This window comes from Pollicipes pollicipes, unplaced genomic scaffold, assembly GCF_011947565.3.
Source record: "Pollicipes pollicipes isolate AB1234 unplaced genomic scaffold, Ppol_2.1 Scaffold_3087;HRSCAF=3621_pilon_pilon_pilon, whole genome shotgun sequence".
Classification (NCBI taxonomy): domain Eukaryota; kingdom Metazoa; phylum Arthropoda; class Thecostraca; order Pollicipedomorpha; family Pollicipedidae; genus Pollicipes; species Pollicipes pollicipes.
Genome location: NW_023596225.1, coordinates 36,737,108 through 36,762,083, shown reverse-complemented (window position 1 = coordinate 36,762,083; position 24,976 = coordinate 36,737,108). Strand labels below are relative to the sequence as shown.

The 24,976-nt window shown below is 55.5% G+C and overlaps 2 protein-coding genes across 2 annotated transcripts in view; one reads left to right on the top strand and one right to left on the bottom strand.

Moving 5' to 3' along the window:
• The window catches only part of LOC119090087 (alpha-catulin-like), a 10,028-nt gene extending 8,169 nt beyond the window's left edge, over positions 1–1,859 (bottom strand). Inside the window, exons 1-2 of the mRNA XM_037212881.1 lie at positions 1,768–1,859; positions 830–896 (exon numbers count right to left, since the gene is read on the bottom strand). Of these exons, the coding sequence (XP_037068776.1) occupies positions 830–896; positions 1,768–1,859 (159 nt within the window). The remainder of the gene's footprint in view (positions 1–829; positions 897–1,767) is intronic.
• A 2,249-nt stretch (positions 1,860–4,108) lies between these two features.
• Positions 4,109–24,909, top strand: LOC119089348 (uncharacterized; the record flags this gene model as incomplete). The annotated part of the gene is given in 9 exon segments (XM_037212017.1): positions 4,109–4,154; positions 4,926–5,049; positions 10,336–10,484; positions 14,463–14,633; positions 19,339–19,512; positions 21,311–21,447; positions 22,097–22,201; positions 23,025–23,130; positions 23,631–24,909. Coding segments are annotated over 9 exon segments (1,384 nt in total), but the record flags the coding sequence as incomplete, so codon positions are not given.
• Positions 24,910–24,976: the final 67 nt, after the last annotated feature.

The window sequence follows — 24,976 nt, the reverse complement described above, 5'->3', positions numbered from 1 at the left end:
CACTAGGTCACGTGTGCAGGTCATGACCACACTAGGTCATGCGTGTAGGTCATGACCACACTAGGTCATGTGCGTCACGTCAGTAGAGGCTGTTAGACCCCAAACCCGAACATCCCTGGAACAGACCTCACACCTATAAGGTCTAATGTCGGATATCTGTTCCGCCATGCCGTATTTTAGCACCTACACAGAGAAACCTCGGAAGCCACGCTGGAACCCAGATTTTATGATCTGATAAAACAATCTCCAGCGCCATCACTTTCTGAATGGCTGAGTCTCTTCTAACAAGCCATCCCACCAAGACTACGTTTCCCAATACCTCCAAACTACATAAGCGACCCGGAGGCGGCTTCAAGCGTCATCCATGGCGTTTTCGTCTCGACGAACAACAGCTGATTTGAGCACCCGGGGACGGACTTCATCCCACATCGAAAGTGATGTGAGGCAATGTATTGGATGCTGATCCGGTCCGGTGATGTAATTCTAACGCTGTGTTGCGGCTGGCTTACATTGACAGCTAAGCTGAGTGAAAACATGACGCTATGTTATCCAAGCTCATAGTCGTGGCGGATGCACCAACAGACAGCGGAGAAACATGCACGAGAAAACCATGCCGATAAAAGCAGTGAAGTTAAAGTGTCAGAATAGCGTCTACAGTTCAGAACTGAACGCTCAGCCGCATCAGCCGTCCCAAAAGTTTAGCCAGATTCGACCCACTGAAAGCCTGCTAGACCCAAAAAAACCCAGCACATTCATCATCCCAGCCGCACACGAACGATAACCCCGCACCATCTGTCGTCTGGCGAACGCGCGCGGCCCGACCACCCACCCGCACCTGCGGTCCGGGCCGGCACCCGGCGTCCGGCGGCGCGCTCACCCTGAGACGGAGCCCCGGGCTGCCGGGCGCCCCGCACTCGTGTCACCCAGGCCGAAACCATAGCCGGAGAAATCGGCGGACGACACGGAGAAGGCGGGGCGGCGCCGTCACGGCCGCGGCAGGAGGAAAGCGGCAACGCTCGGGGTGCGGCCGGTCATCGCCGCGGCCCGCGACCAGCACGGCGGCGCCCGCGCCGAAATAGCCCTGTTTTGAAGCGCGGTCGCGTACCAGCCGGTCGGCCGGAATACCGCGTCCGATCTTCGCCGCGTTCGCAATGCAAGGTATTTTCGGGGACGGGTGTAAATTACGAGCAGGTGTTAATTACGGGCCAGTCGGCCTCGGACGCCATTCCCTCCCTCCCCCCCCCCCCCCCACACGAGCGCGCCTCTCGCCTCTGACGTCGGTCGTTTTCTCCGGCGCCCCTGCGCGTAAACACATTCATGGAGAGCGGGCGATCCGGTCAGGCACCGCCTCGGCGCGTCCCTCGCCTCCAGCGCGCTCACCGGGCGTCGCCGAAGGACGCCGTGTGGTCGGAGGGCGGCAGAGCGGCCGAGTCCCCGTTCAGGAGCTCGTGACTCGCATCGCACATACGTACCTTGCATAGAGCACCCCATGTTGCCCTGACACCCTGGTGAGACGTCATCTTGCGAAGTAAATTCACCCCCAAGTGACTCACAGACGGTACATTAGGTTTCCAGCTGCGGCAGCAGCCTTGTTTACCTTCAGTTACATCCCATTGTGAGCGATGTGTGAAGCGGCATCGGGTTTGAAGATAGGATAACATGCATGGACGCGTGGCCCGGATGTGCCCCGTCTGGTGCGGAGACAACCGCTCATTTGCATGTGAAAAATATTTTCCAAGTGTCTGATCCCGTCGCTATAGGCCGTACTCGAATCGCTTCAGGTTGTACCATAGCTTCAAGCCGGCTTTCTTCTCCTTGTGCTGGAGTATCAAATCTGTCAGCATGCTGAGGACTCTCATCCGTGCCAAATTGGCCCTCCTCTGTAGAGTGAAGCCTCTCAGCTGATACCTGGAATGGTCGATAAACTGTTGTTGATAGCCAAAATATTATTTTAAGTTACTCATCGATCCGCAAGCTTCTATAATAAAAAATCACTTAAAAGAATGTGATAGTTATTGAAGAGCACATGCCTAACTCTACATCAAATGTTGTTTGTTGGTCTTCTTGTAAAACCAGCTCAATCCGGCCAAGGTGCGAAGTACCTAACACGCGAGAAAAATCTGGATTCAAAGAAGCACATCATAACGGCGATACAAGATTGTCTTGAACGAGCATCCACTTTCTTCCTCCAGCAATAAAGTAAGCATACATCCCATTGGCAAGATACGGCTTGCAGCCTTCAACTGCCGTCAGTATCTGTTTAGACAGGAGACGCATATTCTCACGAAACATTGGGGGCTGCGCTACCCCAGCAAATATGTGGCAACAAACGTGGCAACAAACGTGGCAACAAACGTGGCAACAAACGTGGCAACAAACGTGGCAACAAACGTGGCAACAAACCACCCGATGGATAACGGACGCTGAGGCTGGGGGCGATGGCCGCCAGTGCCGTCTGCGTGGAGTGTCGACCATCTGCGCTCGCGGCCATCTGCACTAAACACGGGATCATTCGCACGCCGAAACACGGGATCATTCGCACGCCGAGACACGGGATCATTCGCACGCCGAAACACGGGATCATTCGCGCGCCGAGCCATCTGCACCAAACACGGGATCATTCGCGCGCCGAGACACGGGATCATTCGCGCGCCGAGACACGGGATCATTCGCGCGCCGAAACACGGGATCATTCGCACGCCGAAACACGGGATCATTCGCACGCCGAAACACGGGATCATTCGCACGCCGAAACACGGGATCATTCGCACGCCGAGATCGAGTGTTTTTGCGGAACACTTCCACACAAACCAGTGGGTAATCCTCGCCACGAGATGGCAACCGCAGGAGGTCCAGGGCGTCCATAATTATAGGTCGTGCACCCTCCGCGGCGTTGACACACAAACAATGCCAGAGGTCAACGAAATGTGGGAAACTCTCGGGCGCCCCAGCTGACGCCCGGCGGCAAGGTTTACCGATGGTAATTTCACTTATGAAAGCGCTCAATCGCCACAAATCCCGGGTAAATTGACCGTCCATCGAATATGACGTTGAAACAAGTCCCGGGCCGCCGATATAGTCTAAGCATAGGAACCCATATGGCTTGTCGTTTCTAGCTTCATAGTCTCAATGCTAAAAGGAATCTGGACTGGGATCAACTTCCACATTGTAACGTATGTGAGAGCCTATAAACGGAGCCTAAAAAATTATGGAGCTGTTGCATGCGCAGAAACGATTTCAAAACAGATGTCCATTTTACAAACCAGATTCCCACATTACATCCATTGTGAGGATGTAGACAATGCGTGCTTCAGTGTGCAGGTAAACGCGCTACAGCGCACGGCCATGTTATCCGCAATCCACAATGTAGAAATCCGCATTGTTTTCATAGCTGCGTTCCCCTTTCTAGGAAGCATTTGCAGTGGGCCGTTTTCTCTCCACGGCTCTCACAGCATCCGCGGTGCGTGAGAGCGGCAGAGGCAAAGCGCGAGCGCACGAGCTGCGAAAGCTTGCGTCATACAAAACATGAACGGTGCCGGTGGATGGGCCCGCCTTTCGGCGAGTGTTGACTCGCCTCTGCTCCATGGGGTGGGCGTTCCAGTGCTCAGTTCGTAGTCACGCCCCGCTGGTCCCGATGGAGGTGAATGGTGACGATAAGGCTACACGACGCACCTGCACGTGCGGGACTTTCGTCGTGATCTCCTGTTCCAGTTTTGCCTAGGAACAAAGGTGGATAAGTATTGTTCGACATCAAGTTGGGCTGACGGCTAGCGAATGTCGCGTGCGATGCGTTCTCACGAAACGACCTCGAGCCGCCGCAGCGCCTCTTCCGCGTGTCATGCGGCCATGTCACCGGTCCCCTATCTGACCCAGTCCGCGCGCAACGTCAAAGGCCAAACAGCACCCCACATCCCAGCGGGCCACGCACCGCCCGGCCTGGAGACCTCGTGGCGGCGGGCCGCGCCGGGTGTGAGGCGGCAGCGGCCGGCACTGCCAGCGCCCAGGGCCGCGGCCTCCGGCTGTCGGCCGGTCACACATGCGGGACCGCGCTCTGACGCACCACCCTGACCCGCAGAGACGCCGCCGCCATGGCTGCAGCCGGGCGACGCGCCGAGTGGACGTGCGCCGCGCTCGTCGCAGTGCTGTTGGTGCAGGTGAGTGGGCGGGCGGAACGCGAGGACTACCGCCGAGGCATGGTGGGCGTTTGTTGTGTCGAAGTCAGTAACTGGCAGCCGTGCGAATCTCCCGGTGGATTTTTTGGAATTCTTGCTGACATTTCCACTTCCAGGTTGGTTCGATTTTCATGGTGACATAAGCAACTATCACTAGGCAAGCTTGGACATACGGAGGCTATCCTATGCGTAATTAAAATCGTTCTGGTCTGCACATGCAATGTGCGTTGCTAAAAAAAAAAAACGCTGTGCGATGCGCAGTTACAAATAAACGAGTCAAAATGCAAATACAAATTAGTTCACCTGTGATAAGTGCACTTGCAGTTTCTTACATAAGTGCAGGATGTAGTTCTACGGTTGTGCACTGCGCACGCTAAGTGGTGGCATTGGTGGTGGTCGCACTCATTTTCACTGAAATTGCCACAATTACAACATTTCGCCATTGTAAGATGCCGTTCCGGCAGATATATTTATCGCTGCACCTTTTTTCGTCATTTTTCACCCGGGCTTTCGTGTCGTGGTCATAATGTTGCGCTAGTTCCCCATGCATACGTGATTAAAGCAGTTGGTCCAGTTGCATAAGCGAATCCCATACCTGCTTGATATCTAACAACTACTTTCAGATATAAAAACATGCTAATCCTGAAGGCTTTCATCACGATTTCCTTGGCTGACTGAACATTTAGGCGCGAGCTCCACCCCCGCGGCGAACGTCAGCGGCTGATGCAAACCGTCGTCCCCCCCCCCCCCCAGCACGTGTCGGCGAGTGACGTGGCTCGGGAGCAGATCGAGCAGCTTAAGGACCAGCTGGCGGTGGAAACCCGGCTGGAGGACCAGTACGTCAGGTTCTTCGCACCTCCGCCCCACAGCGTCAACGGTCAGTACCGAAGGCACAGGGCGGGGGGGGGGGGGGGGCATTGTAACGAGAGCCTCTTCTCCCAGTCCCGCCGGACAGCCAGGCCGAATCAGGATGGGCATAATCGGCAGGGCTGAGGCTGATGCAGTTGAGTTCCACTGCGGAATGCACCTCAAGTATATTTATGAGCGCATCTAACATTCTCATGAAATCCGCCCATCAATACGATTGTGACCATGCAAACAAACTGATGTTGGGCACCGACCCACGCCCTCCGTGTGCGCGGAATGAGCCTTCCCAAAAGTCCCGATCCTTAACTGTCCCGCATCCCGCCTCAGTCGCGCGCCTGGTCGTCCCGGTCCGTCTCCGATGTCCCGTCGAACCAGCTGGCCGCCGGGGTGAGAGAGGCGCACCCTCGGCGAAAGTGGCGCGCCAGCCGTGACGGCGTTACATCACACCGGCCGTCCTCTGTCCTCCGTCCTACGCTCTCTGCCGGTCAGCCTGTCTGACCGGCAGCTGCCTGGCTTGGAGCCCAGCGCGTTGCCTTGCTGAGCCTCTGCTGGATAATGGAACAATGGTAGATTCGTAACACTCACGGTTTATTCGTTGTCGATAAGCTGCTTCGTCGCACACTCCACTACACGTATCGCAGCTTTTACTCCTATCTTTTCTTTTTTAAAGCGGGTATTATCAGTTTCCGCTGAAGGCTTTCCTTTTCAGCCGTAGATTCTAATAATTGCAGCACTAAGCTACTGGGCTCATTTTGTTGCGTCGCTCCCGACTCGTCGAACAAAGGGACATGTCGCCTCCCAGGTTCCTGTAAGAATTCGTTCCATGACCCAGAAAGAGCTTTGGATGTTCGCTGTTCACTCAGGTCGGATAACCAGGTCCCATCATCGTCCGGCACGGGATTACACCTCCCGTTCGAACCTAGAGCTTCGTGTGACCAGCGCCTTGGCTAACATCACAAGATGTAAAAATGGCGCTTCGTTGTTCCGACCCTTATTCCAGGAAAAAATGATTGAACTGCTCTCCTTTTATTCCGCTGGACTGAGCTTTAGTCCTTAAGAAAACTTTTTTATCTCCGACGAACCCCACACAAACTAAATACCGCAATTTTCCGCTGCGTGCCTGGCCGCAATCCTATAATCTAAAACATTGCTCAAATGACATGCTACTGCATTCTGTTTGAATTTCGTTCTGCTCACATTAGGGTAGAACCTTGCAGAATTGTGAAAGCGTGAAGCAACAACTCCTGGCACGGAGAATTGCAGCAAATACGTCGGGGAGAGCAGGTGTTCACAACAACTTCACGGTCTGAACGGTTTCCTCACGAGGGGAGGGAACCGTTCAGTTCGAGTGTCCAAAGTCCGGGAAAGCTGACCTTAAATTTGCACTTGACTGACCTTGCACACAAACTTATAGTTGTCACTAGAAAACGAACAATTTATTTTGCTCGCCTGGGAGCGTCGATTGGCATATTTTTTTGTTTGATTCAAGCCTGGCTTTATGTTATCTTTACGAAGCAACAATGCGTCTGGTCCAAATGCATTGTGAAACTTTACGACACTCAACCTATCGGAGGGCGATGATCCCTAGAGGTCTCTGTCGGCGCATCACTGTGCCAATTTCCACCGATTGATTTAGAAACAGCTTTTCGTTGGGTTCAGTCACTGTCATAGAATACTTGGAGGGGTGGTACGGCCGTCTCGGCAGGCGTTGCTGCACATGAGGGCGCTGACGGAGGAAGTAAGGATAACGACAACCTGTTGATTGATTCGGAGAAAGCATGTACGCTAATGAGCGGGCTGACTGATTGGAATTCCCATGACGGGAACCGTTCCATGCTAATCCATCATTTCACGTGATGTTGATGGCTGAAAGACAATAGACACTAATTGCCCGATGTTTCTGATGGACGCATTTCTTCATCACAAGAGATAGCCTAGAACCCATCGGTAAAACTTAACGCTTGGCCCCACAGCCTGCTCAGGAATGGGAGCTACCGCATTTCCTCCCACCACGTCATGCTCCCGACAAACTCAATCGATTATGCAACCACTTGAGGTTACCTCACGCGAACGTCGCACCACCGACGTCACGTCCCACCCGCTGAGATCGGCCGGGAGCCCGGGGGCCGATCGCCCCGGCCCGGGACACGCAATCAGCCGGCAGCGGCAGCGCGCTGTTCCAGTCATCGGCTGTCGGACTCGGTCCGCTCACCCGCCGCCGGTCGCCGCCGTCGCGTGTGACAGCGCTTCTCGGCGTGAGACAGGCTGGCGGCTAGCGGCGCGCGGGCGGCGCCACGCCTCGTGCAGGGTCACCCGCGGCGCCATGACGGGATGGAGACGCCGGCGGCCTCCTCAGCCGCGCCCTGGTACCGGCGACGGTGGGTGAGCTGATCCGGGGAGAACGGCAGGAGTGAGGTGACCCAGGGGGAACGGAAGAGGGGAGATGACCCAGGGAGAGCGGAAAGGGTGAGGTGACCCAGGGAGAATGGAAGGGGCGAGCTAGTTCGAGGACAACGGGTGAGGTGAGCTGATCCAGTGAGAACGGGAGGGGTGAGATGATCCGGGGAGAACGGAAGAGGTGAGATGGCCCAGGGAGAGCGGAAAGGGTGAGGTGACCCAGGGAGAACGGAAAGGGTGAGGTCACCCAGGGAGAATGGAAGGGGCGAGCTAGTTCGAGGACAACGGGTGAGGTGAGCTGATTCAGTGAGAACGGGAGGAGTACGATGATCCGGGGGGAACGGAAGGGGTGAGATAATACTGAAAGAACGGAAAAGGTGCTCTGGTTCGAGGAGGATGGAAGGGGTGAGGTGGTGCGGGGGCACGTAAGGTCCAGCCGGCCTGCTCTGAAGCAGAAGTGTGCTGCGTTTCTGAGTAGGGATGTACGCCCTTGACGTGAGGAAAAATGCGGGTTCTAAAAATAACTGATAGAAATTGTGCCAAGGAAAAGTGCCTTTTGTGCGCCACTGGCGAGCCCAATGACCGCCTTTCTACCTTTGCCAGCCCTGCTGGATCCATGAAGTCAGCTTTTGAATGATGGCGTCGCCACAGAATCAGGTCTTAATGATTCGCAGATGAGCCAACTATAAAACGACTACGGCAGATCGCGCCGGGCCCCATTGTCGGGGCGAGTGCCCAGGCCCGATTCGTCGCCCTCAGGGAAACCCACGTGTTATCGTAACTGTGCCAGAGCTGCCGTGTGAGCGGACAGCCAGAGCTGCCGTGCAAGCGGACAAACAGAGCTGCCGTGTGAGCGGACAGGCAGAGCTGCCGTGTGAGCGGACAGACCGAGCTGCCGTGTGAGCGGACAGGCAGAGCTGCCGTGTGAGCGGACAGACAGAGCTGTCGTGTGAGCGGACAGGCAGAGCTGCCGTGTAAGCGGAGAGACAGAGCTGCCGTGTGAGCGGACAGACAGAGCTGCAGTGTGAGCGGACGGACAGAGCTGCCGTGCAAGCGGACAAACAGAGCTGCCGTGTGAGCGGACAGGCAGAGCTACCGTGTGAGCGGACAGACCGAGCTGCCGTGTGAGCGGACAGGCAGAGCTGCCGTGTGAGCGGACAGACCGCTTGAGTGGTGCCGTCTTAAGCGCCGCGTCACCGCTGTTGCACGTGGGAGAGCGCCACCGCTCACGACGGGCGCTCAGACTCGCAATCGCCGCGGCGTAATCCCATGACGGCGACGGCTGTAGCGCGGCGGCGCGGCGCCGGTGACCGCGACCGCGGCAGGGGCGTCCATTGCGGCGTTAGCCCACGTTCGCCGACAGAAATACTGCACTTCGTTGGGCTGCTGGCTGATAATGATACACAGAAATGGTGCGTGTTCCGGTTGCCGGTTGACCGCTTCATGTTCGCGAATTACATATATATATATATATATATATATATATATATATATATGTATACTTGCGATACACTTCCGCCAGTATTAAGGACGTTTGAGACTTTAGGGCTGGCATGCCAGTCAAAGGATGATCGAGCGGTCGCAGCACTTTCTCTTTCAAACCCGTTAGACGTTGAAATGGAATGTCAAGGGAAGTTTCTACGCAGTTATGCCGAAGCATGTCTAATGTGATCGCAGCGCTGTTCGGTGGTGCTAACTGACACATTAAGCGGCTTAACCCATCCCCTCGCAGGCTCTTCCAAACTCATTCTTAACTTCCGTCTGTGTAAGTCGTGTTTCAATTACGTTTGCATACAACACGTTAGTGAAACCCGTGTGGGCTTGTACTTCCTGGAAGCGTGCTGTCGTCGGCGTGACAGTAAAAGCGTGAGCCGCTTTTTCCTACTAAGCATATCCACATTCCTCGGCGTTTCATCTCGACTTCGGGGTATGATGAGGAACTGGGTCGGAGTCCGTGCCCGCCCTATCAGTTCCCCGATTCTAGCAGCTCCTAACAACCGCTCAGAACAAAACGCATTCGAACTACTATTTTCACGCTATGTGACCCGCTTGAGCTGACAGGAGGAGACGGCTGATGAAAATGATAGCTTGCTTGCAACCTGCAAGACGTTTCATTTCTGTATAACGACAGCAATTAAGCAAGAGCCTCAAGCGTGCAGTTTGCAATAATGTAAGATGGACCACTTCTCGAATAACACGGCATACAGGATGTTCTCATACGCTGGAGAAACCCGTTCTACAGTGGCTCTGAGGAGGGTGCTGTTTTGTTTGACACAAAAGGTGACTAGCTTGTCGCAAAGACGTTAAGGAGTGTTTTTTATGCACAAAAGTTGATGCACATGATCACGTGAGGGGAAATATATCAACCATTGGAGCTGTTCCAAGGTCCCATGCACCAAACCATAGCATGACTCTGTATCCGAGAATCTTTTTCTGTCTCCTGTATCTACAGACATCAAATTTGTAATTCCGCAAAATGCCTGAGGGGACTGAACAAGGCAAATGGCTAAACCTTCTTTCAAGATACCGGGAGAATGGTGTTCAGATTCGGACATCGGACTTTGCCACTTGTATTCTTAAAGTCGGGGGTGCAACCCTCCCCACTACCCCTGAACTTTATAGGAAAGTACATCACTGGAAGGCACCCATGACTGATCTGTCCTCCAGAAGCGCAACGCAACCTCTACTAAACCAGAATTTTTCACCATCCACATGAGCGTACTTTGTAACAGCAGCGATCCTTCTGCTGCCTGTCGACAACCCTGCCACCAAACCGACCGAGTCGGTTCGTACTTGCACCGTTTGCCCCGCTGTCTGGTCAGACCTGAGCCCTGACAGGCTGTCTCCGTCCGCCGCCGGTCTCGCCCCCCCCCCCTCACTGACCTTCTGTTTCGGACAGACCTGGGAGCGGGCAGTCTCTCGCCGGCCGACCTGATCCGACCTCAAAATGCGCCCCAAATCACCAGCCTGAACGTGCAGTGCGCCGCCGACAGCATGCAGCTCCAGATCGCCTTCGACCGGCCGTTCGAGGGCATCATCTACTCTAAGGTGAGTGAACCGAGTCGCGCTGATTTGCCGGCTCCGTGGGCTGGATGGGCTGGCGTCAAGGCGATTGGACGAAGAAAAAATCGTATTTGAAAATTTTTGGAAGGTTGGGGCATGTGCTTCTGCTTCATAGTATGTTTTTAAGTTTGTCCGCTACGCAAAAATAATTTTAAAATATATGATCTCAGCGCGGCCACAGCGTACCACTTTATAGCATACTGACCGTGGCAGCGTTTCAGCTTATAGAATAAGCCCGAAGACAAAGCGCAACAATGGTAGTATTCCTGTGTTCGGAATTTGTTGGGTTTAAACAATTATTCTTTCAGACGGAACTCTCCGCTCGTTCCACGCAAAATGCCGTAGAAAGCTGTTTTGATCGTCCAAAATTATTTAAGAATCTCAGAGACGACTACAAGGGGATGCTAATGACTGTATGGGAGCGTCGACTACGTGGCCGTTTCGCGCCCTCTCCTAAACTATCTGTTTACTTGAGTTTTGGTAGAGTTCGGTAAAGCATGGAGTTTTGGAAATGGTTTTCCGCAATAAGTGGAGAACGCTGATAGCTACCGTGGTAGACAGACTGATCAACTGCACATCACTCGGTTAGAACTGTGCCACTTATAACTTCTGCGCACTTCATCTGTATGTCTATACGGTTGAACGGCTACAAATAGTTCTAAAGTCACTTGGTCTAAGAAGGCGGGTGCGTTGATGACGTCACAGTATGGACCATAATTAAGGGGCCGGGAAAGGGGCGCTAGTGCAGACAATCCCTGTCATATTAACGACACGAGGTCAGGACATGGTCAACGGTCAGCCACTCGCCACACCCCTCGCACTGTGACTTGTCCTGGTCCGATAGATAAAACGAGTGCGTAGCCTAGGTGTGTCAAAGCCGAAGCCGACACAGAGCTATCTCCTAAAATATTTCAGTTCTTCAGACAGTTCCCACTCGCCAATCAGTGGTTTAGTGGGACTGAATACTCAATTTCCTTCCTCAAAATCATGTTGCAACCTGGCATGAATATGCCAGGTAACTACTAAACTCAGGTCACCCACCGGTAGATTGATGGGAAGGGGCTGGTCTCGACATGGGACTGGTCTCGCTGCGGCGTCTGCTCTTTCGCTCCCTCAATTCCGATGTGACCAAGAATCCATATGAAGGTGACTCACATTTGGATTGTGTAATTTGTTAAGTTTATCCCAAACAGATGGTATGTGGTGCGGGTGGTCACGAGATGCTGAGACTGGGTCTAATGATAGGGGCACTGAGCTAGTCAGTTAAATCAGAAAGTTGTGTTCCGTACGACATTGGATATATTTTAACGCCGTGAGGATGGCGGAAACTTTAGAAGAGAACACTGCTAGGTACCGTAGTGGGCAGAAGCCTCGCTCCGCGTCTCCGCAAACGAAGTCACGGACACTGCCAGTGGGACCCTTGGAGCCGTCAGTACATCTCTTCACTGAGCTGTGGTAAAGAGGTACTCACTCCGCTGCCATTCTGGCAAACTCCTCCCCGGGTACGCTACCTTTTAACTCGGTGAAGATGAAAATCAAGCGGCGGGATTCTGCGACACCACGGGGCAGATCATCAAACGGTCGTCGGGTGATTTCGTCGAAATGAATACCCGCTTCACCCAGCCAACATCGTAGACGCAAGCGCAAGGGTTTTGATGAAGACACCCCTTTTTAAGGACAACCGAGTCAACATCTGCCAAAAAGTGCGGTATATGCCGGATAGTGAGGGGATTTTGACACGTTGATAGCGTAGTTCAGAGCAAGTTTTCTCCTACGAAGACAAAGTGGCGGTTTGTTGGCTGCTAACAGCAGGTTTTTCGTGCAGGTTGTGTAGGAGGATTCCGTAGCAATACGGACACACGCGTGATGGACACTGTCAAAAGTCTCTTTAGAGGACGCCGGGAAGGCCAGAGGGTTAAACAGCTGTCATTCGTGCACATAACTTCCATCACGACAGGGACGCACAAGCATGGGACATTGCAGCACATCAGACCTGACGTTGCTTTCACCAAGTATTCCGAATGGTTTGCATGGGTGGCTTTCATTTCGAAGCACCTGCTATGTAGAGTTGGTCGCGTGTACCTTGTACCCATCACCCAAGCTGTGCCGTCTGGCTTAAGCAACAATGCTACCTCCGCCCTTTCTCCAGACAAGTCTGTAGAGGGGTTTACGTGCCGCACACTGCTGTGGCATGGCCGCCCTGCTCTAAGTTGATCCTCGTCAGCCAGATGCCAGCTGGCCTTCCCATGTCAGCCGGACCAAACAATGCGCCCGCTCTGGAGCTCGTGCCCGGTGCCCCTGGATGATGATCTCAGCATCTTTCCCAAACCACGGTTGCGTTGCTATCATTTTCACAGCATACCACGACCAACCTATATTGTCATGTTTGCGAGAGCCGGTGCCCCTGGATGATGATCTCAGCATCTTTCCCAAACCACGGTTGCGTTGCTATCATTTTCACAGCATACCACGACCAACCTATATTGTCATGTTTGCGAGAGCATGTTAAATGCGCCACTGCTCCTAAATAACTTCACTTCTCTTTTTTTGTCTGTCTATAACAAACATGGAAAAGACATAAACGTTGAAAAGACAGTTGAATGAAATATCTTAAGCCATGCACGGCCTGGTGCGTTCTGAACACTGCAAAAGTACCGTCATTTGCTTTCTCAACAAACTGCTATGAAACCACATTTGCAACCTCAAGGCTCTTGTTGTTCCCTTTGACCAAAGCGGCACACCACAGTGGGACAAACAACAGCAATAATTGGGTCCACTCTCGGCCGGAGGTGACTTGGTGACCGAGATCCCTCCGTGCCGGGGCCTGACCTAGTGCCATCAGCGAAGGACGTGACGTCCTCCCGTGCCGGGGCCTGACCTAGTGCCATCAGTGAGTGACGTGACGTCCTCCAGAAAATGGCGGCGCGTCTAGCACAACGCTGGGAAACGGACACAAGGCGACGATATCGACACCGGAAGTGAGGTGGTCGTCAGCCAATCAAATTCATCAAAGGAAGATAACGCGATCCAATCCCACACCGCGTGTTTCTCACCTATGCCGCTGAAGAGCCCAGCGGTGGAGTCTGCCGCACTGGCATCATCAGCCCTGCTGGCGGCTGCGGTGTCAGTCCATGCATCCGTACATCAGGTCACGATAGGGAAAGCATCCCCGGCAATACTTTTTTGCACCATTTCCCTCATGGTACTCGGCGTGCTGACCTTCATGTGTCCTCTGTCATTTGACTGAGCATTGGCTGCGATAATTTCCGCTTGCGATCGTTGCTGCGCCGCCATTTGTCGCCGTCAGTTGTCAGCTGTCTGTGCCCTGTCGGCCGGGCATGCTCTGCGACCATGGTGGCGGGTAGGCCTGTCACCCTGAGCCCGCCCGGTAGTGGCAAGTATCGATTTATTCACGAGTTTGACAGAACAATGGCGGCATTTTTACTCCACAGTTGGTGTTTAGATGCGGGCGAGGGAGTCAGAATTATCACCCAGCCAATGCCGCTTGGGCAGAGCGCTGTGCACGCTGAACAGGTGCTCCGATCCGGAACATCGGTCCAGTAACAAAGCATTCAGGAGCGACCCTGTTCATTGAGGCGTGACGAGATCTTTTGACACCGGGCTGTCTCGGTTTCATCGAAATTACCGGTCTGTATGTGCGATAGGTCGCACTCACACGTGTGACTGTACCGAGTGCATTCACTGGTACTTGAGTGATTGCTTCATAAAGTCATGAACGTTTAGGAGAGGATGTTATGGTTTTAACGTTCTGTAGCATAATTGTCGTCATGATGTGTTCGGCGCCGTGGTAGTGTCATTGATGCCTCTTCAAGTGATGATGAATGCCCTCGGCATCTTTCCTCGCAGCATAAAAGAAAAATCCCCCTTCTCTACGAATAGCCTACGCTTCCCCCACCTCTCCACGTGCTTGCTCCGCCGCTGAGTGCCGCTTGTGGTGCGCAGGGATACTTCTCATCACCACTGTGCCATCACGCGTCCGGCGGGCCGGCGGGTCGCACGCGCTCCTTCATCATCAGCGCCGACGCCTGCGGCACCCGCTTCAACAGGCTCAAGGACGGCCGCGACTACATGGAGAACGTCATCGTCGTCCAGAACGACGTCGGCCTGCAGAAGGTGGGATTAGTCGGTGGAGAGCTCAGTCGGTGGGGGCTGGGCTGGTGGGTGGGCGAGGGGGGAGGCTCAGATAGTGAAGGGGGGCTCAGTCAGTGAAGGGGGGGGGGGGGCTCAGTTGGTGGGGGGAGGCTCAATCGGTGAAGGGGGAGGGACGGGCTCAGTTTCTTGGGGCTCGTCGGTGGGGGCTCGGTCGATGAAAAGGGAGGGGGTGGGGTGGGGTGGGGTGGAGGCTGGGCTCAGTCGCTGGGATATCGGGAGACTCTAACGACTGTCCGCTGTCTTCAAGGAACGGGTTTTCGACACCATGCGCGCTGCGCGTGTTTCTGCTTTCCATAATGTCTGCTCGTACAGCACTGCTTGTTAACGCCGCCACCGGCGCGTCTTTATCCACCGATTTCAACTTTAATGGCGTGTTTATTGTAAGGCTAATTTTCTCCAAGTTTGGCATTATAGTTCCCATTAAGTGAGCGCTGGGTCTTTTCCGTGAAAGGTCCATTGTAGCTTAAAACACGTATTCCATAACGGTGCCAGCCCAAGACGGTTAGAATAGTTATAAAACGGAGTTATGCGCTCGCAGTGATAATTAAGGGATCTAATTACTGGCAGTTTGTTCCTTCAGCTGGGACGTCTGTTTCACTTCACGTACTAAATCTTTAAACCTAAGACGAATTTTTGCCCAGTTGAATGGAGATACAGTGTAATGTTCAGAATTCATGACAGCCCACTAGTCTTCTTCCGGGATTAATGAAAGCCGATGATACTACCGCACTGATATTTCATGGAGCAATTGTTCAAAGGAAAGCGACTACAATACCACTGTGACCAGTGGCTGAATGCAAATGACATTAATCAGCTGTGAACTAAAGGAGATTGTGCAATAGGTGCGCTTCTTGGCATGTCGGAAGCCCGTAGCCCACTTATCTACACGTCCGAATGACCAAGACAGGACGTTAAGGCGAGTCAGGTTCAGGTCAGGTCTGGCCAGACTAGATTCGGGGCCGGCCAGTTGTACAACAGGTGACGGCGGGACAGGCTGTGTCAGGTCCGGTCAGTCACAAGTAAAACACGGTCAGGTCAGGTCAGGTCAGGTCCGATCAATCACAAGTCAGATGGCATGCGGTCAGGTCAGGTCAGGTCAGGTGCATATGGACCATAGTAACCTATAGGATAGCTTGCCCGGCACAGGATTGTAACGTGTCAAGTTCGTGTTGCTGGCACCGCCGTAGTTCATCCCTGATGACAATGTGCAAACTCGGTGGTTTTAAAGGCCAGAGGATGTACGAATGCGGTAGATGTACATAAGTACTACGGCCGTCGATGGGACTGGCCAAGTACCGGAACTGCGTTCTGTATGGAAGTAAGACCACACCCTATTCGACTGTACATAAATCCTGGTAGGCGGCCTGGCTCCATGGTTTCGGCTATCGCCTGAACATGCCGTGCTCGTTTAGAAAGCTTCCCCAAAACGTCGACGCCTGTTCATTAGCTTGGGTGATAATCTAAACTTGATACGCTAGACGTCCACGCCGGAAGAATGCCTGCTGGCGGAGCCGCAGTCCGGAAACTTTCCCCGCCGTCTCTAGCGGCGACCGGCCATGTTATTTTCCACGATCCTGGAGTCGTGGGCACGGGCGCCGCAGAGATACAATCGTCCTCGGCGTCGGGCGCGCCCAGAGAGACTCTCACGACCGGGCCCTGCCCGATACAAGACCTATGGAGGTCACGCGACTGCGGGATGACCGGGTCACGAGAGACGTCCAGCAGGTCAGGCCAGGCGCTAGATCCGGTCGGGTCAGGCCAGGTCGGGTCGGACGTGGGGAAGGCGGATCCGGCGCAAATCGGGCGGTCATAGGTCAGGTCAAAGGCCAGGTCGTGCTCCAGCCAAATGTTGCAGGGCTGGGCCAGACACATCCCACATGAAGTCCTGGGCAGATGAAAGCACATAAGACCGTGATATGCACAGTTCGGATGAGTTCGCATCTGGTCGTACCTGACAGGGTGCGGTGAAGCGCAAGCCGTCGTTTGGCGGTGACCGTTGTCCATGTGCTGCACCGGAGTTATCTCTCGGGCCAGCACGTGCGGGCTAGGAACGGCGACCAGCTCGTCCGTGTAAGTGATGATATCCGGCATCAAGTTCTCCTCCACGGCAACGTTTGTGTTTCTGGCTCCTTCCACAGTGACCCATTGTCTATACTGCAGAGTGACGGAGAATCTGTGGCAATAGACGATGCAGCCAAAAGTGACGGCGCATAGGAGCCGTTCAAAAGGAGTGGGTGACACCAGCTCTGACGCGACACCGGAAGTGCTCACCGGAAATGGTGACTGGGGCACAGCCACCTTCTGCCCGAGGCCAGTCAAGTGCCAGCTGATGGCCGTGGTGGTGGATGACATCAAATCCAGACACGCTCAGCGATGCGTCGCCGTGCCCCGGAGGAAACAGCTGGCCTTCTTTTCCGGTATCGGTGAAATCCTGGCGCGAGCAGAGGGTACGAACACGAGCAGCGGGTACAAGCCGAGCAGTGGGTACAAGCCGAGCAGCGGGTACAAGCCGAGCAGCGGGTGCAAGCCGAGCAGCGGGTACGAACACGAGCAGCGGGTACGAACACGAGCAGCGGGCACAAGCCGAGCAGCAGGAACAAGCCGATCAACGGGTACAAGCCGAGCAGCGGGTACAAGCACGAGCAGCGGTACAAGCACGAGCAGCATGTATAAGCCGAGCAGCGGGTACCAGCACGAGCAGCGGGTACAAGCCGAGCAACGGGCACAAGCCGAGCAGCGGGTACAAGCACGAGCAGCGGGTACAAGCACAAGCAGGTGACACGCCACATTGGTGTCACACTCACGAATGTAGTACGTCCCGGGCCGAAATGTGTGACCTCGGAGGCGCGCGGGGTCACGGGTCGTGTGAATGTGGCAGAGGTGCCCGCGCACTACACATTGATCGTCCACATGAAGACGACGGATCTGACCCGTTAACACAACAGGAGCTGCGATCGTCGATGAAATGCGGACCTCTCTGTGAACATCTTCATATTGGAGGGACACAAAACACCCGATGTTATTATCGTCGGTGGTCAAGATCATTCGAGGGTTCAGCAGGGGAAAGGCCATTGCTTTAAGAGCCTTGGCTCTGGCCAAATAATCCAGGAGAAACTGAACAAACACCTTGAATTATAATTGGTGGGTCACAATTTCAGCCTCCGTCTCAGCCTCAGCCTGGCACCTAAGATGGGTACCGGGCTGACTGAGTTGGGTGACCCAACCCAGCCAGCTGTTCGTGTCTGGCAGCTCCCATCTGAGTGTGGCTGGCTGTCTCCCTGCCGATACGCCCTCCTGCCGACCATGACGGGTGACGGATGGTGCGCCGCCCTCATCGCCGGTGAGCACGAATGACACCAGCAGAACCGGTTAAACGACGCCATCAGAGCGGTTGGGTTCCGGTCGGGCCGCCGCCCGCCAAACCGTACCGCACCGCATCTGCGGTACCGACCGTACCGACCCGCGCCACGAGAGCGAGCTCACGCACGCGCGCCGCCGGCTGGCGTTCCGCGGCTGACGGGGCGCGGCTGAGCCGGGGTGAGCGCCCGGCCCGTAGATGACCTGCCTTCACAGCAGCTCGGCCGCCGGACGCGGGCGGGGATCACTGCAGACTGCACGGCGCACCGCTGTCTGTAGCGCTGCAAAGATGCTAGAAGAGCGAAGCAACATCCTGATCTTCTGGCGTATGGAGCGGTAGGACCGTGGTGACCTCGCGCAGGGAAGTGGCGAAACATGTCGGATTTCCGCCAGGGAAAAAGCGGAAGAGCGCGCGTCTGTGGCAGGAAGTGGCCATGACCGTGGCGGACCCCTGCCGACTAGTGACGGGTCGTGGCGTGCCTGTGGTCAGAAAGCTCCAAGACCGTGGCGGGTGCCAGGCAGGGAGGCGCCGGAACCGTGACGGATCCCCGGCTGCAGGTGGCAGTGGGACCGGGCCCGAGCCGCGTCAGGACGGCGCGGGCCTGCGTCGGGACCGTCGCCGTCCGTCGGCCGGAGGCGGCTGTCCGCCGAGGCGGGAGCGTCCGCGCCGGCCGACGCCTGGGCAGGGACGGCACCGACACGCGACCAGGCGAGGCAGGCCGTGAAAGTGCGCTGAACTGCATTGTGGGCGCCGGCCGCCGGCCCATTACGGCGGCCCTCTTCGCACCAGAAAGTTACGCCGCCGGAACGTCGTTCTGCCGCGCCGATCCGCGACACTGGCGGACTGGTCTGGGCTTCCGGTGGGCTTCTGTGTGAAGAGGCGGCGCAGCCCCTGCGCTCCGGCATCGACACACTTTCTTCTTGCTCGGAGATGGCCGGTCATAACATTTCCGTGCTGCGCAAAGTTAGAGGATTTTGAATTGTATATTTGTTGTCCGTTTCGGATAGCTTAAGACGTGCAGCTACACATTAATTGCGCCCGCCAGCGCTTGTTCAAAGTGACGAAGTCAGCCGTGGCAATAACGTGCGTTGTTTGGTGATTGCGTTGTGATGCCTGGTAAGGGTGTGTATTTTCCTGTTTACAAAACACTCTAGACGTGAGGATTATCAACACTGAACACTAATACAAAACGACACAAAAACATGTCTCGGCCGGCGTGGCTCGTCATAACCCGGTAACCGCCGCGCGGACCCGTGCCGCCTCTCACGACACTGTCACGACTTGCACGCTCCGTTCGATCTCCTGCAGGCGTTTGACACGGCGCGCAAGATCCGCTGCATGCTGCGGCCCAAGGGGGCGCGCCAGGTCAATGAGAAGACCGTGACGTACGCCTTCAACGTGGACACGCTGGACCAGAAGGAGGTGACATTCGAGACGGACGAGGACCCCGTCTCCAAGGCCAACGCCGTGCTCGACATACAGGTGAGTGTTGGCCCGGGAAGACATCGGCGACGTCGCAGCTCTGGTGCACGGGTTCTGGTGACTCGTCGCACGAGTTTTGTGACGCAGGTCAAGGGTTCACGTGTAAGTGGCTCGTGTCTCGCGTGAAATAGGTGCTACATCGAGACAGCGTGAATTAACATGACTTACGGTTGTCAGCAGGTGACGTTGCATCTTACATGGTTGAAATGCTCCTTTACTATCTTTCGACATAAAAACTACGGAATTTTCAGACAAACGAAACGCGCATCTGCTGTTCTCAAACATCTCCAAAGCACCTTTCTTAGCATCGATGACCTTAAGCAGCCTTCCATTTCAAGCCTCCCATCATGCTCTAGAACGCGGAAATAAACGCGATCCGTAACATGGGCTTGCGTGAGTGCCGGTCTGAGCGATATTCGGCCGGTTTTTCACGTTTAACTTACCAGACCATCTAGCTCCGCTCCGACAAGCACAAACATCCCACACATCCCACTAACAAAGCGACACATGACTTCAGCCGATGAATGCGGCCAGAAAAACACGTTTCGAAACACGCTAACCCCCGACCTGGCGTATCACTGAAGCACGAGCGGAAGGCGAGGGAAGGGTAACCTGCCTCGACAAAACATCGCCTGGAACGCTCTCGATGGCCATCGCCTGTTCTTCGCATGTTCTCGCGCACGCTGTCCCCTGCGGCGGTCAGCGCACCACACGCAAGGCTCCGCCAGTGATGCCCGCTTGTGCAACACGGTTGCGACACAGCGCTGGCGACGCACGCGCGCGCGGGCGGCCGCGGCGTCGCAGCGGGACGCCTGCTGGCTGTCGGACGGCCCCCCGCGCGGCGCCGACGCTTTTTATCAGCCAATGTGGCTGTGGGCGACTCGAGTGAGGAGGGAAAGCGTAGGAGCTACCGCCGACGTCCGCGCAAAAATCTCACTTTGGAAAGCGACGCGCGAGATGCGGTCATGACTGGGCGGCCGGTGATAAGCCAGGATATGGAGTATGGCGGCTTTTTTGGCGCCGGGGAACTTCGTGCGGGCCGCACGAAGCGCATGAGCAGCCGATGGGTGAAATGGTTTCTCTTCATCTGTCGTAGTTCACCGGTCGCCTTCGGATGGAACAGCTGCGTCACCGACCACGTGCAGTGGCAGGGTTGTAGAAACCGATATGGAACTGCGCGGCGCGTTACTAAGAGAGGCTGTGGTTCTTGTTCGTCTTAAATATAACAGAATACTGATCTCCTAAGCGCAAAGGCCATTGGAACATTGCCTCCAGCTGATCGGATAGTTTTTCCGGAGCGCGTAAAATCAGCTCTGCATGAAAGTGAATGAGTCTGAAGGTTGCTCCGTCATACTTCACCACACGGTGCTATATTACAGCGCATGAAAAACAGGCAGCCTCCGTCACACTTCGCCACAAAATGCCATATTCCGGCGCATGAAAACAGGCAGCTTTCGTTACACTTCACCATGCGGTGCTATAACCCAGCGCATGAAAGCGGACAGCCGGTCTGGTCTAAACTAGCATTTCATTCCACCATGGTAATACACCACTAAAATAATTGCTGCAACAATCAAGAGCATAATTCGAGCAACATTTGCATACTTCCTGCTGGTCTGTGCACATTTTCAAGGAAACAGCTTGATGAAACTGCACAATCGACATGCCTTTCCGCCTGGGGGATACCAGCGTTGTGGTGCCCCGTCGCGTGCTCATCTTACGGCAGCTGAACTGTGACACGCTTGTCCGCTGACCAGCCGAGCCTGACCCCGTGCCCTAACCTCTGGCGACGGCGCAGATCGGCCAGGGCCCGTACGCGCCGTCCGTGGACGGGCTGGTGAAGATCGGCGACATCCTCACCATGGTGGTGGAGGCGGAGGGCGACCGAGACGTCGACGTACGCGTGCGGCAGTGTATCGCCATGAACGGAGACAGGTCAGTGCTGGCAGGGCGGTCGAGGCCGCAGGTGGGGCTGCGGGCCAGTACCGAGCAAGGGACGGGAAGAGGTCGGTGGGGTGAGGGGATGGCCCCAGGGCTAGGTCTGACACCAGGGGCTATGTGTCAGGCATGTGACCGGAACAGCACAGTTCGGTCATGGACGCGTGGGACGCGGATAGACATAACTAGACACTCGTGGGTTAAATAAAGATGATACGCGTCATGCCAGCTTTGTTAGGAGCATGGAGTTCGGACACATGCGGGTTTGTTAGGGGCCACGCGACCCAAAGATAATACTTCTGAACATAATATTTCTCGAGCAGCTGCAATACCTAGCGCCGTGGCTTCTTTGTGAGCCGCATTGATGGCGAAAATGCCGCCGGATTCGTACATCATCTAAATGATACCTCAATTTGAGAGTCATGCTGTTGGTCAGTTGCCAGTGCCTAGCGTCGCACGCATCTACGCTGAGCCGGCGTGGCTAACGAAACTCAGCAGCACCCAGCAGCATGAAGTGCCAACATGCCTCCGCGCTGACCCGTGACCGCGGTGCTGCTCTCGACGCGCGCCTATACCTCACTGCCACCTGCACCCACGGCTGCCCCGGCCGCTGCTCGTGTGCGTGACTCGTGACGTCATATGTCAGGACGTCGCACGTGAACCTGACGGATGACGTCGGATGCACCATGAAGCCGAACCTGCTGTCGCCCTGGTTGAAAACAAAGCAGGATAACGCGGTCATGGCGTACAGGTATGCTGTGTCACTCCCCGCGTACGTGGTGTGCTGTGTCACTCCCCGCGTACGTGGTATGCTGTGTCACTCCCCGCGTACGTGGTATACTGTGTCACTCCCCGCGTACGTGGTATGCTGTGTCACTCCCCGCGTACGTGGTATGCTGTGTCACTCCCGCATGCGCGGTATGCTTTGTCATTCCCCATGCTGTGCCACTCTCCGCATACTTGGTGTGCCTTGTCACTTCCCGCATACGCGGTATGCTGTGTCACTCCCCGCATACGTGGTATGCTGTGCCACTCCCCGCGTGCGTTGCTACGCCACTCCCCACATACGTGGTATTCTGTGCCACTCCCCGCGTGCGTTGCTACGCCACTCCCCACATACGTGGTATTCTGTGCCACTCCCCGCGTGCGTTGCTACGCCACTCCCCGTATACGTGGTATTCTGTGCCACTCCCCGCGTGCGTTGCTACGCCACTCCCCACATGCGTGGTATTCTGTGCCACTCCCCGCGTACGTGGTATGCTGAGCCACTCCCTGCGTGCGTTGCTACGCCACTCCCCACATACGTGGTATTCTGTGCCACTCCCCGCGTACGTGGCATGCTGTGCCACTCCCCGCATACGTGGTATGCTGTGTCACTGCCGGCTTACGCTCTGCAACTTGATTTGGTTTACAATGTGCTCTCGCGAGCCTTCGTCGGCTGCCAGGCTTTTCACTTTCATATCCCGTGACTCGATCTCGGTGCTGTCGTGGATGTCACCTGTGTAGTGTCACCCGTGTGCATTGCTGTAGTTGTGGTACCCGTACGTGACTTCCGCCGTTCATCCCTCCTGCAGCTACTTCTCGGCGTTTAAGTTCCCGGAACAGATGGACGTGATCATTGAATGTAATCTGGACCTCTGCAAGGGAGAGTGCGGCTTCTGCCAAGAGGACGTTGTCACAGTAAGAAGTAGCTGAGTTCCGTATGAACTGTTGGGTTTGCTTCTATAAAGTATTTGATTATGCGCGAGGAGCAAGCTCTTTTATCGTCGCACAAGTGAGTAAAGCCACGCAACTTTACGCGGCTTCATTGACCCTCGTTAAGCCATTGAGTTAGCTTAATCAAGCTAGTCTTCTCCGTACATGGGTTAAATGATAATACCCCATGTACATACACCGCTCAACCAATAACTGCGGGACATAGCAAGTAGGAATACAACATTCCCTTGAACTAACCCGTGACCTGCAGGTGTATCGGGCCACCTGACCTGGCTTCTGACCCCGACCCTGATTCGACCCTATGCTGACGACCCCAGACCGCGACCTGGAAGAGCGCCGCATTCCCGACCTTACCCTAGCCCAGCGTCTGAACTAAAGGTGCCCCGCGCCCCGACCTGACCCCAACCAAACACTGCCTTCCACGTGTCTCACGTCACCAAGAATGACCCAGCCCCGCTCGGCAGGTGTCGCGGGTGCTGGAGCGGTCGCGGCGCGAGCTGAACGCCAGCGCGGCGGCCGTGCAGCGGGCCGAAGCGCGCGAGCCAGTGCGGCTGGCTCGCCGCCTCCGCGTGGTGGCGCCACAGGACATCGCCATCACCGAGGCGACGCGCACCCTGCTGCCGGGCGGAGCCAGCGCCGGCGCCGGCGGCGACACCGTCTGCCTGTCCGTGCTGACGTTCGTGGTCGGCCTGGTGGTGATCCTGCTGCTGCTGTTCGTCGCCTCGATCGCCACGGCGGTGCTGTGCGTGCGGGCACGCGGCCAGACCACGGCGCTGGTGACCGCCCTGCCGGACGCCTCGTTCCACGCCTTCTCCTCCATCTCGGGCAAGCCTTGAGCGGCGGTGGAGCCCTTTGAGGAGGAGGGTCTGTCGCGTATGGTGACCCGAAGTGAGTGACGTCGCTGGCGCCCCTGGGTTGGACGCCAAGGTCATTGCGGCGGTATGGTCGAACTGAGGTATGTCTGGTCAATGCAGTACATTGTGTATGTGTGAGGAGAAGCTTTCTGGCGTGGCGCACGCTCTCAGACGAACGACTGCTCTCGGTTTTGTTTTGTTTTTGTGCGTATATTTCATACAGTGAGGGGGAGCTGGGAGACCACAGAAGGCGAGGCCCGTCAGCCATCAGCCACGGTGCTGCACCAGGGTTCCACTAAATCTGACAGGAGAAGGGAGGGGTCTCCCACAGACTGGTTAAGTCGTGGGTGGTCCTTGTGACGCCTTCCCAACGCCAATGAACTCTGATTCGGTCACCTCCACTGCTGCAGGATGGTGCCTTCAATGTGCTGTAGTCCGTCTGAGCGCTGGGCGGAAGACTTCGTAGCACAAGGGGCAGTCGTGCAGGGAACCAGTCGCTTTGCTCAGTGTCTGTCCGCCCTCGCCCCCAGTTTCACGACCGCCATTCCAGAAGTGGGCGTGTCGTTGGCCTGCACGCGCCTGCTAAGGTAACGAGGCTACCATTATACCCTTATGTCACGCTGAAGGTAGACTGAGATGCTTGTGTTCGTCCCATGTTATGATTACCTATGTACTCCGGTCAGTCGTGGAACAGCTCTGGTGCTACAGTTGTCGCCGCAGTGAGCGTTTGGGACCAGTCCGTGTCGTGTCTGTGGGTATGGCTATGTGTCCCATGTGTTGCGACGATGTGATATTGCTGCTCAGCGATGGCGACTGAGTTCTGTGCCAATCCGGAGGGTACGACCTTACTGCGTACCAGGATGAAATAAATGTTCACATTGTCAGCTCACAAGCTTGTCGTGGTTGGTGCATATCCTCGACAGGAAACAGCCCACGGATTGCCACGTGCACCATGC